Source organism: Lipotes vexillifer, unplaced genomic scaffold (assembly GCF_000442215.2).
Source record: "Lipotes vexillifer unplaced genomic scaffold, Lipotes_vexillifer_v1.1 scaffold382, whole genome shotgun sequence".
Taxonomy (NCBI): Eukaryota; Metazoa; Chordata; class Mammalia; order Artiodactyla; family Lipotidae; genus Lipotes; species Lipotes vexillifer.
This window is the reverse complement of record NW_006780611.1, coordinates 6,027,417-6,041,730: the sequence shown is the minus strand read 5'-3', so window position 1 is coordinate 6,041,730 and position 14,314 is coordinate 6,027,417. Positions and strand designations below refer to the sequence as shown.

At 53.2% G+C, this 14,314-nt stretch overlaps 1 protein-coding gene across 1 annotated transcript in view; it reads left to right on the top strand.

Moving 5' to 3' along the window:
* The window catches only part of MPPED1 (metallophosphoesterase domain containing 1), a 70,205-nt gene that overhangs the window by 16,392 nt on the left and 39,499 nt on the right, over nucleotides 1–14,314 (top strand). Inside the window, exon 3 of the mRNA XM_007453932.1 lies at nucleotides 424–605. Within this exon, the coding sequence (XP_007453994.1) occupies nucleotides 424–605 (182 nt within the window). The remainder of the gene's footprint in view (nucleotides 1–423; nucleotides 606–14,314) is intronic.

Genomic DNA, 14,314 nt, shown 5'->3' with positions numbered 1-14,314 from the left:
AAAAAAAAAAAAAAAAAAAAAAAAAAAAAAAAAGAAAGAAAGAAAAAAGACAAAAAGGCCCCTTAAGGGCTGATAATGAAAAAAAAAAAAGGTAGAGAGGTACTACTTGTCAAGCAGCAGGTTAGTTGTAGTCGCCATACAGGTGCACGCAGGTACAGGTGCCAGGCTGTACCTGTCAGCCCTTCCCACTCATTACCTCGCAACAACCCTCGGGGTTTCTCATGTTACAGAGGGGAAGCTGAGGCTCAGGGGGAAATGTTTTGCCCGGCTAGTGATCAGGAGGGGCAAGATTCGGACGCAGGTGGGCAGGCGGGTGTGACCTGGACCATGTGTGATCTGACCTGGCTGTGGTCTGAGTTGTGACATGAGCTGCAGGCTCCCAGCGCCGCGACCCCGTGACCCCATGATCTTCTCTCCCCTCAGGGTGGACCCGGTGCCTCATGACGCCCCGAAGCCGCCCGGATACACCCGCTTTGTCTGCGTGTCTGACACCCACTCGAGGACGGACCCCATCCAGATGCCCTACGGCGACGTGCTCATCCATGCCGGGGACTTCACTGAGCTGGGGCTCCCGAGCGAGGTGAAGAAATTCAACGAGTGGCTGGGTAGGTGCCAGAAGGGGTGGTGCCTGTGAGCAGCCGGACTCGGGCAGCCCTCTGCCCACCGTCCTTCCTCCCTGCTCTGCCCGGTCCCTCCCTGGACTTTGTCACCTGTCCACCTCCCCTGGGAAGGCCCCTGACCTCCGGGACCAGGCCACACCCCTCTCACTCTCCCGTGACACCTAGGAGGTCTCCTACCCCAGCACTTGTCTCTGCTGTGATTTTCCATTTGTTGGTGGGATTTTTTTGGCCTGGGAGACTTCCTCCCAAAGGGATTTTGTCCAGGTTTGTTTTTGTCCACTTGTGTGTCCAGCCCCCAGTGCCTGGTACAGGTAGATGCCGAGTAAATAATCGATGAGCGGATAAGTGGCTGAATGGGCAAATGAATGAATGACTCTCTGGGAACAGTGATGTCAGGGCAGGCACCTCAGCTGGTAGGTACAGCCACCCACTGTCATTGACGGCTTCACCAGTGAGGGGACCCTCCAGGCCTCCGTGGCCCCAAGCAGGAGCCCAGGGAGCCCGGTGTGGGTTCCTCCATGGGCAGCCATTGGTACAGGCAGCGGAGTGCCGTCCCACGCCATAGGAGATGGTGGGCCATGATCTGCAAGCACGCCCCTAGGGTTTTGTCTTTGGCTTTGCTTTCTTCCAAAATGAGAAAGACATAAATCTGGGGTGCCCCCTGGGAAAAGCTGTTTGCTTGGAATCCAGAGAAACCTCACAGCGAATCTCTCTGCCATGGTCCAAGGAGACAGATGGGTGGCCCCTGGGCTGCCCGGTGTACTGGCCTGCTGTCTCAGAGGCCTGGGTACGGGGCGGGCCCACCTCCCCGTGCAGCCCCTCGTGATCGCCAGACGGTCCCCCGCCTCCCCAGGGGCGTCCCGCTGTGCAGTTGGCTGGGAGCTGTGCAAGCAGAGGAGGGCCAGGAGCGAGGCGGGTGGCTGCAGCGGGAGAGGCTGGCTTTGCCAGTCGAGACAAATATTTACAAGCAAGGCCTTGCACTCCGCTTGGCAGGCTTGGAGCTTTAAATATTGATTATTCAAATGGGAAGTTCTCATCAAGGGGCCTGTTTGGGCTGAGCCTTGTGAAGGCTGGGATGGGAGGGGCTCCTGGGCTTCTCCCCACGCCCCGTGCTGCTTCCAGGTCCGGGCTGCTTCCTAGGAGGGGACCCTCACTGAGGCTGGTTTCTTGTCCCCCTGCTGTGGGTCTCAAAAGATGTGAGGCTGAGCTGAGTCCATGTCCCAGGCAGAGAACAGGAGTCGCTGGTGGCTGGGCACCTGCTTGTGTGCCAGGCTCCTTACCACCACTGCCTGGCTGAATTTGAGGAACAGCCATTTGGGGTGGGTGCTGTTTAGACCCCTACCTGACAGAAGACGATGTCGGCTCCCCTGCACTGAGGTTCCTGAAGTGAGGGACTATTTCCGATGTACCCCCGGCCCAGACGTGCTCGTCTCCAAGCTGAGTGAGTAAATGAACCCAACAGTTGCATGTGCCAGGGGGGCGGTGGCCAAGGGCTGTGGGATCTCAGTGCAGAGGCTGGTGGTGGCCTTTTCCCAGGCAGGGGCGGCTTCTGGGACAAGCTGCTGTTGGGCTAGGCCCGGCCTGGGGAGCTGGGCGATTGTGCTGGGAAGAGAGCAGCTGCAGGCTGAGGGGACAGCGGAGGCCAAAGCCTGCGGGGGGACACTTGAGAGGTGGCATGATGTGTTGCGACTGGAGGGAGGAGGTTTGGAGACCGTGAGGGTGATGAGCCTGGAAAGAGGGGTGGGGACTCCCTGAGACTCTGCAGATAAGGGGAAAGCAGGGGCCTGGGAGGGCCAGCACGGTGAGATGGCCATCTTAGGAGAATCTCTTTACTCGCCTCTTAACAAAAGCCAGAACTGTGTGCTGGAGGAATTTAGGAGGCTGTCTTTGTAGTCTGCACTTGACGTGGGATTGATTTATTTGCCTGGATCATCACGGGTGGGAAGGGTGAACTTACAGAGGGGTCTCCCTTTTACAAAAGGGACCTCTCCCCTTGGCAGCCTTGAAGTGTTTGCAGATGTCAGTGTTTGTCACTCAAGTGGGCTGGGCGGGGCTTCAGCCTGAAGCGAGACAGAGCTGGAGGAATTTGCATGTGAGTTAGGGCATCAGTAGGAGTGGGTTTATAGCGGTCCATCCGCAGCTGGCTTTTTGGGAACTGGTCCACTGCGCAAGGTGACTCACCTCTGTGGGCTGGCGACTCATGTGCCAGGGGTGTGGTGATGTGGCAGAGATGGGCTCAGGGTGGTGTTGTAAAGGGCTCCGTGTTTATTGAGTGTTGGCATGTGCCCTTTGTGTATATTATTAAATCATTTGCTTCTCTTGATGAGGGAACGAGGCAGGAGCTACTGTCATCCCCACTTGACAGAGGGAAACCGAGGCCCAGAGGAGTGAAGGAACTTGCCCAAGGTCACACAGCTAGTAAGTGGCAGAGCTGGGGTTTAAACCCAGGCAGTTGGACTCCAGAGCCGAGCTCTTGTCCTCTCCTCTGTTATCACCTCTCTTGTTTTTATGGTGAAAGCTCACTGATTCGAAGTTAAGGTGTGGACTGTGCCTTTTGGGGCCAGACGTCCAGGGTCAGCTTTCTCCCAGGTGATGGCAGCAGTCATGTGACCTCTCTGAGCCTTCCTGGCCTCGTTTTAACTGGGGGTGGTCAGGCTCCCCTTGACCTGCTTGCCTCTTTGGAGGCAGGTTGTTTTGAGACTCCACTGGGGTGGAGGAAATGTTCGAGTGTATGAACTGTAAAGGGCTGTGTAGATGTTATTACTGCCCCCAGGAGCTGGCGTTTGCAGATCAGGGCCCCCTTGGGGTAGAGGTAGGGGACATGGGCTGGTCCCACAGTAGGCAGTGGGGGAACTTGACCTGAGCCTTCACGTTGAGTTGTCAGCAAAGACCGCAGGGGTATTCATTCGTCCGTTCAGTACACCTCACTGAGAGCTCTGTGCAAGCGTGCCCCACGCAGTGGGTGATGGTGGGGAGTGAGGACAGGGTGCTGCATCTGGGGATGGGGACACAGTGGGTGGGTGGATACACCAGAAGCAATAAGAGAACCGTTCACGTGATGAGGTCGGCAGAGCGCTGGCCCAGGGGGCGTGATGGTGACAGACAGCCCCTTGAGGCGCCATGGAAGCCCTCCCTGAAGAGGTTGCTTTGAGTGAGGCGTGGAGGTGAGAGTGAAGTGATGTAGGAGGGACATTCCAGGCAGGGGCACAGTGGCTGCAGAGGACCTGAGGGCAGGCAGGCAGGTGTGCAGTGTGGAAGGTTTGTCACCGGTTGGTTCAGATACACCCTGTGGGCCAGCGGCAGGAGTTTGGGGTTGATTCTAGGTGCCATGGGGTCTTTGGGAAGGTTTGTGTATGGGAGTGACCTTTAAAAAGGCCTGGATTGCGGAGACAGCAAGACCAGTGAGGGCAAAGGCTCTGGAATGTTCCAGAAGTGATGTCTGGGAGATGGGATCATGAGGGATTTTTAGCCCAGGGCCCAGGGCCTGGGCTGGCCCAGGGCCACCTGGGCCCTGCCTCATGCTCGTCCCCCAGCTGGGAAGGCTCTTTCTCATCCACCCGTCAGTCCTACCCACCCCTAAATGTCGCTCTTGTGAAGCTTCCCCCTGCCCCACTGGGCGGCATTGGTCCCTTCTCCCTGTGCACCCAGGGCTCCCTATTCAGTCCTTGGTGGTGGCCCTCACCTTGTGGAGGGAATTGTCTGTGTCCTCATGCCTCCTGTCCGCCCTGCCTCCCCCTGAGACTGTCAGCCCCTGGAGGGCAGGACGAGTCTCATCCCTAGCACCAGTCAGTGCCTCAGCTGGGGGAAGCCCTGGACAGAGACGTAGACTCGGGGTGTATGCACAGTGAGCTGGTCCCTGCGTCCCCAGCAGGGCTGGTTGCTGTTGGGTGGGACAGCAGTAAATGGGGCTTCAAGGAGGGCCGGGCTGTGATGCAGAAGAGTGTGGGCATGGCTGTCGCAATACGGGACTCCGGGAGGGTCTGCAGAAGGGCAGAGGCTGAGTGGGGGCCTCCAGGATAAGCCTAGGACCTGAGGCCGGCAGGTGAGCCTGGGCTCGCCACTGGAAGCCGGTGGGGGGTTTGTGTGTGCTGAGGGCGGGGACAGAGGCCGAGCGCCCAGGAGCACCCGCCTCCCAGGATGCCTGTCTGCAGAGGCAGCGCCTGACCCTGAGGCCGCGACACGCCCGCATCTTCCCCCGAGGGAAGAACACCAGGCCAAATTCTGCCTCTGGCTCTGAGTGACAGCCATGTCCTCAAGAGCTGCCACTTCAGAAGATTCACAGGATGCTGGAAAGCTTGCTCTCTGCGACTGGCAGGGGCCAGGCTGGCCTCCCCACGCCCCTGCCAGGAGAAGCCTTGCAGCCACCCCATCCCTCGCTCCCACCCCCGGCTCCTGCAGCCTCAGACCCCGGCACTAGCCTCAGAGCGACTGGCCAGAGGCCACAGCTGGGTGCTCACCCCCGCCTCCGCCTCCCCACCCGCCTGATGCTGCCCCGTCCAGCCTGGCTTCTCGTTCCGCAGCTTCCACACCTCCCTCGCTGGGCTCCCTGCTTCTCCACCTCCTCCTTTTGCTCCTGGTTCTGCTCCTTCTCACTGAAAGTGGCTCCTCCCGGGACCAACCGTGGGCCTCTCGAGCCCTTCTTTCCAGATGATAGTCATACTCCCCTGCTTGCTTCTGCCCAGACTCGCAGACACCTCCATCTCCTCCCAGACCTGATCCCTCTTTGAGACCCAGCCGGTATATTAATCAGTCTTCTCAGAAGACACCTCCTCCTGGCTGTCCACCAGGATTTTAGACTCGCTTTTAGGTCCCAAACTGAACTCCCAAACCTCAGCCCCATCCCCAGAGGCTATGTCGTAAGACATAGGCCTCCACTGAGACCCTCCCAACCACAGCTCCGGTACCCTTGCTCCCTTCCCTCTGAGGCCATCAGGGCCCCCCATTATTTTCGCCCTGCTGTTGTCTGTCCTGCTCGTGTCTTCTTCACTCACTTCCGCCACCTGCCGAGCTGCTTTGGGGTCCCAAGTGGGCCGTCCTGCCAGCCTCCCCTTCCTCCTGCAGGATCCTGTGAGCCCCTCGAGGGTTGAGACGGCGCCTAGTCCCTGCAGGTCCTCAGGACCCAGCCCAGCCTGGCCCCAGGGGTGCTCGCGGGTGTCTGTTGAAGAAAGCGTGGAGAGGTCTGGTTACCCACAAGGGGCTGGCTAATTAAGTGGCACTACCCTTAGCGGCATCAGGCAGGGGAGGAAGATGAGGACTGGCAATGGAGAGTTTAGAAGTTATAATTAACTTTTTCCTGGCGCCTTAGCGTAAAACGATATATAAGACAATATAAAAGGGGTCCAAGGATTTAGTTAAATAGAGCTAGGTCTTTTGCAAGTAAACCCTTAATTAAAATCTGTGAGGGAGGAAGGGAGAGAAAGGGAAACAGAGAAATCATTCCGAGGTGATTTCTTTGCTTTTGCCTCTTTTGCCACTGCGCTGAGGGCCCGAGGGCCATAGGGGGCTTGGTGCAGAGATGGGCTCCACGCCGTCCTTTTGCCTCTTTGCTGTTGGACTCAGGAGCCCGTGGCAGGAGCTGCAGGTGGGGCTGAGGATCTCCGCGCTCCCCAGGATCCCCAGGAAGCAGGAGGCTGCTCCCTGGCACAGAACTGTTATTCTCTGTGGGAAACAGTTGTTTTGGATGCAGCTAGAGGTTGCTGACCTCCTCACCCACTGCCCAGGTTCGGTCCTTCTCTTCTCTCCCTTCCCCCTCCGCTGGGGCGAGGCCAGGCTTCGGGAAGGCTTTGCTCTGGCTCGCCACTCCCCACAACTCTGTCCCTGGCAGCTTGTACAAGTCGCTGCTTTTGTCGTATTCCTGAGACAAATTGTTTTTACCTCCATCCTTCCAGCCTCCCCACAGTGGGACATCTTCTTCCCAGAGTCTCTTACCTGCAGTGTGTTCACTTGCGTCTCTTTATGCCCAGTACCTGCCGCGGGCCGTGGAGGTGCCGCGGTGGGCATCCAGCGTATCAGGCCTGAGAGACAGGACCTGGGTGACCCCGCCCGGGCCGTGCACACCCCAAGTTTGGGGCCGGACACCTTCTGGGTTTCCTTGGGCAGAGCCATCCCGCTGTCCTGCCCCACGCGGCCAGGGTGGTGGGGGAGGGATGGGTTTCCTGGGACTGGCCCAAGTCCCCAGGGTGTGGGCAGCTCAGCTGGCCGGCAGGTCCAGTCTGACAGGCCTCACGTTGACCGAGGTCAGGACTCACAGCCTCTTCGGCAGAGCTGGGGACGGAGCGCTGAAGTTAGGGGGTCCTGGGGCCCACTTCTGACTCTGCCCTTCATCGGCCAGGCGACCTTGCTTCTCCCTCTGAGCGTCCACGTCTACATCCACAGAATGTGACGTTAACACCATGTGTTGACTAAGCCCCCCCCACTGGAGCTCCCGCTCGTCTCCCCTCCCGGCCCACACTCCTGCTGACCTCAGAGCCCCGCTGTGGGTGAGCTGAGTGTCTGTCTCTCCCGCTGGCCTATGACCGCGGGAGAACAGGGGAGGGGTCCACACGCATCCCAGTCATCCCATGTCTTGAGCGGAGGGCCTACTGTGTTCCCTGTCTTGGTGTTGGAGATTTGGTGATGACCAGTGTAGCCCCTGCCAGGAGGGCCCGAGGACGAATACAGGGTCAAGCGATAAGCAAAGTACAGTAAGTCCCCTACATAAGAACGAGCTCCGTTCCGAGAGTGCGTTCCTAAGTGCAATTTGTCTGTACGCCCAACAAAGTTAGCCTTAGGTGCCCAAGTAACACAATCGGCTCTATAGTACTACATAACCACTGCTTTTACGCTTGCTTCCGGACGTCCTGGGCTTGAAATAAGAATACTCTATACTACTGTCCTCCACACGTTCGCGTCTTTGAAAGTTCGCAGCTTAAAGGTTCGTAGCAGGGGACTTACTGTAAACAGACAAGATCATTTAGGGGATTGGATGGATGAATCAGATCAATGATCAGGGCGAGGTGATAGTGACGGGGGTCGGAGGTTTCTTGACATAGGTGATCTAGGATGGCCTCTCCGAGAGCATCCTGAGCTGAAGAGGGCCCTGCCCTGAGTTGTTTGGTGTGCAGCCCGAGGCCTGCAGGGCTGAGCCCAGTGATGGCAGAGGCCAGGGAGGGAGGCCCCAGTCTGCTGACCCTCAGGGTGAGGATGTGGATTTTATTCTGAGTGTTAAAGTGGCCACAGAGCAGGTGGGGGGACATGGTGTGACTCAGTGTTTTTTTTCTGCGGTACGCGGGCCTTTCACTGTCGCAGCCTCTCCCGTTGCGGAGCACAGGCTCCGGACGCGCAGGCTCAGCGGCCATGGCTCACGGGCCCAGCCGCTCCGCGGCATGTGGGATCCTCCCGGACCGGGGCACAAACCCGTGCCCCCTGCATCGGCAGGCGGACTCTCAACCACTGCGCCACCAGGGAAGCCCTGACTCAGTGTTTTGAAAGTCCCCTTTGGCTGCTGAGTGGTGCATGACCGTAGCAGACAGGGGAGGACACTGGGACTCCAGGAGAGGCAGGAGGGCTGGGAGTGGACCTGGAGGTGGCCAAGGGGACAGAGAGCAGACAACACGGGCAAGTGTTTATCACCAAGTATTTGTTAAGCGAACGAAAAAGGAAAAGAAAAACCTTGTGCTGTGGTCACTTCAACCAAAATATCCAACCAGCTTCATTTTCTAAAGAGCTCATAATAATCATCACTGAATGTGTACAGTAGACTTCAAATGGATTCTGGCTCCTTTACTCATTAGTTGGATACAATTTCCTGATCCAGACATTTTCGGAAACAGGTTTTGCTCTTCCCGCAAAGACTCGAGATCGAATATTTAAAACAAAAAAAATTTTTGGACTCTGGGTTCATGTCATTTCTGGCTCTGTCTGCTCAGAAGCAGGTTGGTGTTGAGGAATTTTGGTTGTGTGTAGTCACAGCAGCCAAGGTGACTGATAAACAAGTGGTCGCCCAGAGAGAGGGAGACCAACGCTCAGATAAAAGTCTAGAGGAATAGTGCAGTGGAGGTTCGGTATTCATTCAAAAGATTAACTTGCTCTATTCTTCACCAAAAAATTTTTTTCACAAAGCCAAGCTGTGTTTCAGGGGCTAAAAGAGAGAAAGTTAACTTCTAATAAAGATGAAAAATCTAGAATTCTAAGTGGTAGTCAAGTGATTTTGGCCAGCCATAATCACAGTATTTTCATGTTAATATATAAACCCCCTGAAAGGTGTGCTTAAGTGCTAATTATCTATTTACAACAGAATGGCTTTGGAAATGAAATGAGCCCCCCTGTTGTGTGTGTGTGTATGTATTTCAAACATGTTTTGCAGTGTTTTTTTTTTTTTAAGACCATCATCCTAAAAATCTCTGCCTTAAGTTAAAAAAATTTTTTTAATGTTTAAATAAGGTAGAAATGCATTTCTCTGAAAGATCTGGGCTCTTTGAAAGTTCTTCTTTCGTTTTATTTTGTGTGTTTTGTTGTTCGTTTGGACTTTTTGCTTGCTTATTTATACCCCACCTTGTGTCAAAGGATTTGAGACGGTTTATAAAAACAATAAGAATAGTAAAATGGTAGAGTGTTGATGATAAATTAAAAGCCAGTGTTAAGAAAAAGAAATCAGAGCAGCTCAGAGGGAGCGCCTAGAATATCAACACCTGGGGCTCCTGTGGACTCTGTGGGCTGGAAATTAGAGCCTGAGCTTCCTGGGGGCCAAGGTGAAAAAGATAGATGCACTTGGCAAATGGCTGTGATTATGGGAGGGGGAAATGTGCCAGCCCCTCTGAATGGTCCATCCCCTGTGGATGTTTGATGTCCATTTCACTCAGCTGTGAGTCCCTTGGGGATCAGACCTGTGCCCTGGTCGTTTCTGTGTAGGAGGACCTCGGTAAAGACGTTTGCACTTGAGTAATAACAATGAATATTTGTTTAGTCTTTCCCAGTATATAAAGCATCTCTGTCATTCATTTTGTGCTTTCTGTCTCCCTCCTCTGCTTTCTTTTGGATTGATGGAAGTTTCTTTTTTTCCCCCTCTACTGGTTTGGAAAGTCTACATTCGTTTTCGATTTGTTTAGTGGTTACTCATAATATTTTAATATGCATATCCAACTTAGCCTAAAATTAATCAACACTACCACTCTTGCCCGAAGGTACCTGGAATGCACCCACCCCGCCCCTCCTCCCACCATCTTATGTATCTTTGCTGTCTCGTGTCTCCCTTCTCACTTGTTTTAACCCTATCCCATAGTAGTCATCATCATTATTGTGTGTTTTCCAATTTGCACCTGATTCTTTACTCAATGGGTGTTTGCTGACCCCTTTTTACGTGCAGGGCATGATTCTGGGCACCGAGGATGTAGCAGTGAACACACAGAAGACGGGCCATGGATAAACAGAGCTTTGATATGTTGGGGGATCAGGGGTAAGAGGACAGGGCATGACATCACCCTCCGATGAGGTGACATTTGAGCAGAGACTGGAATGGAGGGAGCCAGCCATGCAAATGTCTGGCGGGGGGGGCGGCGGCATTCTGGACAGAGGCAGCAGCTCTTAGTCAGGAGCTAAGACCGGCAAGGAGGCACGTGGCTGGAGTTCCATGGAGGGCCTGAGGGGCAAGTGGGAGAAACAGAGGCTGCGTGGGGACCAAGTAGGGTAGGTGGGGTTGCTTCACGTAGGAAGTGGCACTTGACAGGGTCCTTGGCATTTAGACAGTGTTTGGATGAGTGGAGGGTGGGGTGCAGGCCCTCCAGCTCGCAGGGGCAGGCTAACCAAGGGTCTGAGGCTGGAGGTCCTGCTGCCATTACAGTTCATTCATTCATTCATTCATTCGACACACATTTACTGAGCACATACCTAGTTCTAGACTCTGCTAGATGCCGAGGATACAGTGGGTAGCAAAACAACCAAGACTCCTACTCAAGAGAACTATAAAGAAGAAAAGGCCACGACATGGTGGAGACAGAACTGGGTGAAGTGGAAGAGGCTGTGATCAGGTTAGACACTCACCTGCCTCCCAGGTGTGAGATGGAGGGCAGGTGACTCTCTGGCTCCTCATCCGTCCAGTGGAGGATGTTGATGCCTTCCTCCCAGGCTGGTGATTGTGCAGGTGAGAGATGAAGTGTTAAAAACAACTTGTGCTCTGAGGCTTTTTCACTCGTCAGCGTCAGCGCTGGGGCAAGGCTGTGGAACCATCAGAGCAAATCGTTGGTTGAAAGAGAAATAACTGGCTGGCCATTCACGAGTTGGGGGAAGCAAGGTTCTCTTGCTGGGTTGCTCCTTTTCTTTCTTTCTTTCTTTTTTTTTCTACAAACATGGAGAGATGTGTTTGGATATGAAGTCAGCCTGTGGGTTTTTTAAAATGTCATTTTCATGTTGGACTTCATTCCAAAACAGGAATAGTCAACAAGCCAGAAAATCCTGGCCAGCACAGAATCGAAATATTCTGTCCCCGTGTGCACACAAACTTCTGAAATGTCTGAGGGATTCCATTTTCCTGTCCACACCACCTTCCCCTGCCTGCCTCCTGCACCTGGACTCAGCGCAGCCTTTGTCAGAAGTTCTGTGACTAGTTCGTTTGGAGACTGACCACCAGTAAGAGAGGGTGTGGAAAGTGCCCTGTCATCCTTGTCATTGTTACAGAGCTACGCCTTCTCATAGGGTGTCTCCCTACCTGCTCTCTCCCAGGCGGCCCTTCTCAGACTTCAGGCGCATGAGATTTCCCTAGAGAGGCTGGGGCGTGGGGGGAATCTTGTTAAAGCGCAGATCTCAATTCAGCAGGCCTGGAGTGGCTGGAGCATCTGCATTTCTCGCCAGCTCCCTGCTGATGAGTAGCAAGGCCCTAGACCTGAGCTGTCCAGTACTGCGGCCACCTGCCTCTTGTGGGTTTTGAGCACTTGAAATGGGGCTAGTGTGGCTAAGAAACTGACTTATATGTTTCATTTCATTGCAATTAGTTTGAAATTAAATAGCCACAGGGGGTTAATGGCTACTGTAGGGGCAAGACAACCCCTTGAGGTCTCTGCTGTTCCTGTCTCTATGGGAAAAGGAACCAAGCTTAGGTGAAGAGCTTGCCTAAGATTTCACAGTAAATTAAAGTGGAATCGAGGCCTATGCTGTTCTACAATGTTTAAATTATTTCTTTTAATGCCTAAGGTGACCTGTTTCATGTGGGAACTTCCCTTTGTATATTCAGAAAATCCCAACACTTGCTATTAACAGATTCCTGCTTACCAAGTCTGTTTTGATATTTATGGTCGGGAGTAACACTTTACAACATCAGGACCAACTAAATAAAGTCATGCTTAAGTTGTTGATGGGACACAAGAAGGTCCAACACCTTACATTTCTTATGTGAACAACACATTTTGCTGCAAAGCCTTGTATACAAGTCGCATGAGGGCTGAACAACAACGATTGTTTTCTGGATGGCACTTTACAGTTTAAAAGTGCTTTCATGTTGTTTGCTCACTTCTCCCTTGAAACAAACAGCCTGGGTCCTGAGTAATGCCATCCCCACTTTACAGATTAGGAGACTGAGACCCGGTGCAGGAATGTGGTTTCCCAGAGGTCACCCAGTTCCTGGCTCTCAGGGGTCACCTTTCCAGAGAGGCCTTCCTGATGGCCCTACATTGATCTGCTTCTCTACCCCAGTGTGCCCTGTCCCACTCACCTGGCTTCATTTTTCCATATCTGTTATCCTCACCTGACCTGGTACTTAATTCTTTGTTCCTTTATTGCCAATATCCCACGAAGGTCCACTTCTGGAAGGCAGGGATCTTGTCTATCTCAGGCATGCTGCACCTTCAGCACCACGGACAGCCCCAGCCCCAGTAGGCACTCGCTATTACCATTTATTATTTATAAATTAAATTCCTGAAGTGACAGAGGAGCCAGTGGAAAGGATGCAGGCTTTGGAGCGGGTGGGACTGCCTCCCCAGCCCTACTGGCCACATACCTGCTGCGCAACCTTGAGAAAGTCATTACTCTCTTGGGCCTCAGTGTATCCATCTACAGTGTGGGGCTAACACACCTTCTTTGTAGGCTATTGTGAGGATTGAATAAGACACTGCAGTTGGGATCCTGTTCAAGCATGTGGGTCTGGATACACCCCTCGGGTTTGGATTGTGGCTTCGTTCTTCCAAGCCACCTGGCTTTCAGCATGTTATGTCCTCTCCCCTAGCCTCAGTTTTCTCATCTGTAAAAGGGGGCTGATAGTGGGAGGGTTCAGTGAGGCAGGGGCTGATCTGGGCTCACCATAGGACCTTGTGTGAGATAAACACATAATAATAAATGCCGCTATTGTTTTTGTTGTGGCTATTTTATGAATGCATCTAAAGTGCCCAACAAAAAGTAGATGCCCAGTTGATGGGAGCTTTCATTACTATTATTAACATCATGCAAGGATGCCTTCCTTTTTAAAAAATATTTATTTATTTGGCTGCGCTGGGTCTTAGTTGTGGCACAGGGATTTTCTTTGTCGCGTGAAGGATCTTGGTTGAGGCATGCGTGATCTAGTTCCCTGACCAGGGATGGAACCTGGGTCCCCTGCACTGGGAGCACAGAGTCTTAACCACTGGACCTCCAGGGAAGTCCATGGATGCCTTCCTTTTTAAAAATCAGATATTTAAAAGTTAGGATTTAGTTCTTTGAAATTTGTTTTGAAGAAAATCAGGTTTTTTTTTTTTGTTGTTTTTTTTTTTATTTAAGTGTATAGGTTTGTTTCTTTGATTTCTCTTAAGAAGAAGCATGTCACACCTTTCCGAGTGTGCACGTTGCAAATAAAGATCTGAGCGCTCTCAGAAGGCCATTTGGAGCTAATTCTGGGCTGGTTTGACAGCCATGACCCTGAAGGGGAAGCGTGGAGCTGACAAAGAGGGGCTTTCTCTGGTAGCATCCCAACCTCTCAAAATAGTCACTTTCCAGACTAACATTTGTCATATTTGTGTTTGAAAGTTTTTTGTTCATCAGTCCAACCATATCCCCTCTCCCCTTAATGCTCTTTTTTGGTTTTCTGCTGTGTCCGGGGGAAGTCCAGATCTTCGCTGGGCAGTGGAGACCCCTCCTGGTGTGACCCCACCTGTCCCTCCCAGGCCTGTCCCCACTTGCAGCCCCGTCTGCCCTGGGCTTCTAAGCAACTGCCCAATACCTAGCAGGTGGATTTTCCCACCTCCATGCCTTTGCGTGTGTGGGGCTCTCTTCCCGGTCTGCCCTTCCCAGCCTCGTCTGCCTGGAGAGCTGCTATTTCTACGGTGCTTCCTCTTATCCACCTTTCAGAGCTCCTCCCTCACTCCTGATCAGGGAAAGGAAAACTCGCTACTGTTTACAGTTCCCTATGACTTGGTACCGCCCGCATTACAGATCCCAGATTTCCTGTGTATCTTTTCCACACTAGACAACAGGAGAAGGGGCTGGGTCGGGACCTCTCTGTCCCCAGCTCCCAGCACAGGGTCCGGCACTCATTAGGGCCAAGGAGAATGTAGAATAAAGGAAACATCAACAGAGGTGGCAAGATGATTTTACTTTCATGTATCTTAATCTCCAAAATGTTTATTTAGCTTTAAAACACTTGGCTTCACTAAGAAGTATTTAAAAAGGGCTTCCCTGGTGGCGCAGTGGTTGAGAATCCGCCTGCCGAGGCAGGGGACGCGGGTTCGTGTCCCGGTCCGGGAAGATCCCACATGCCG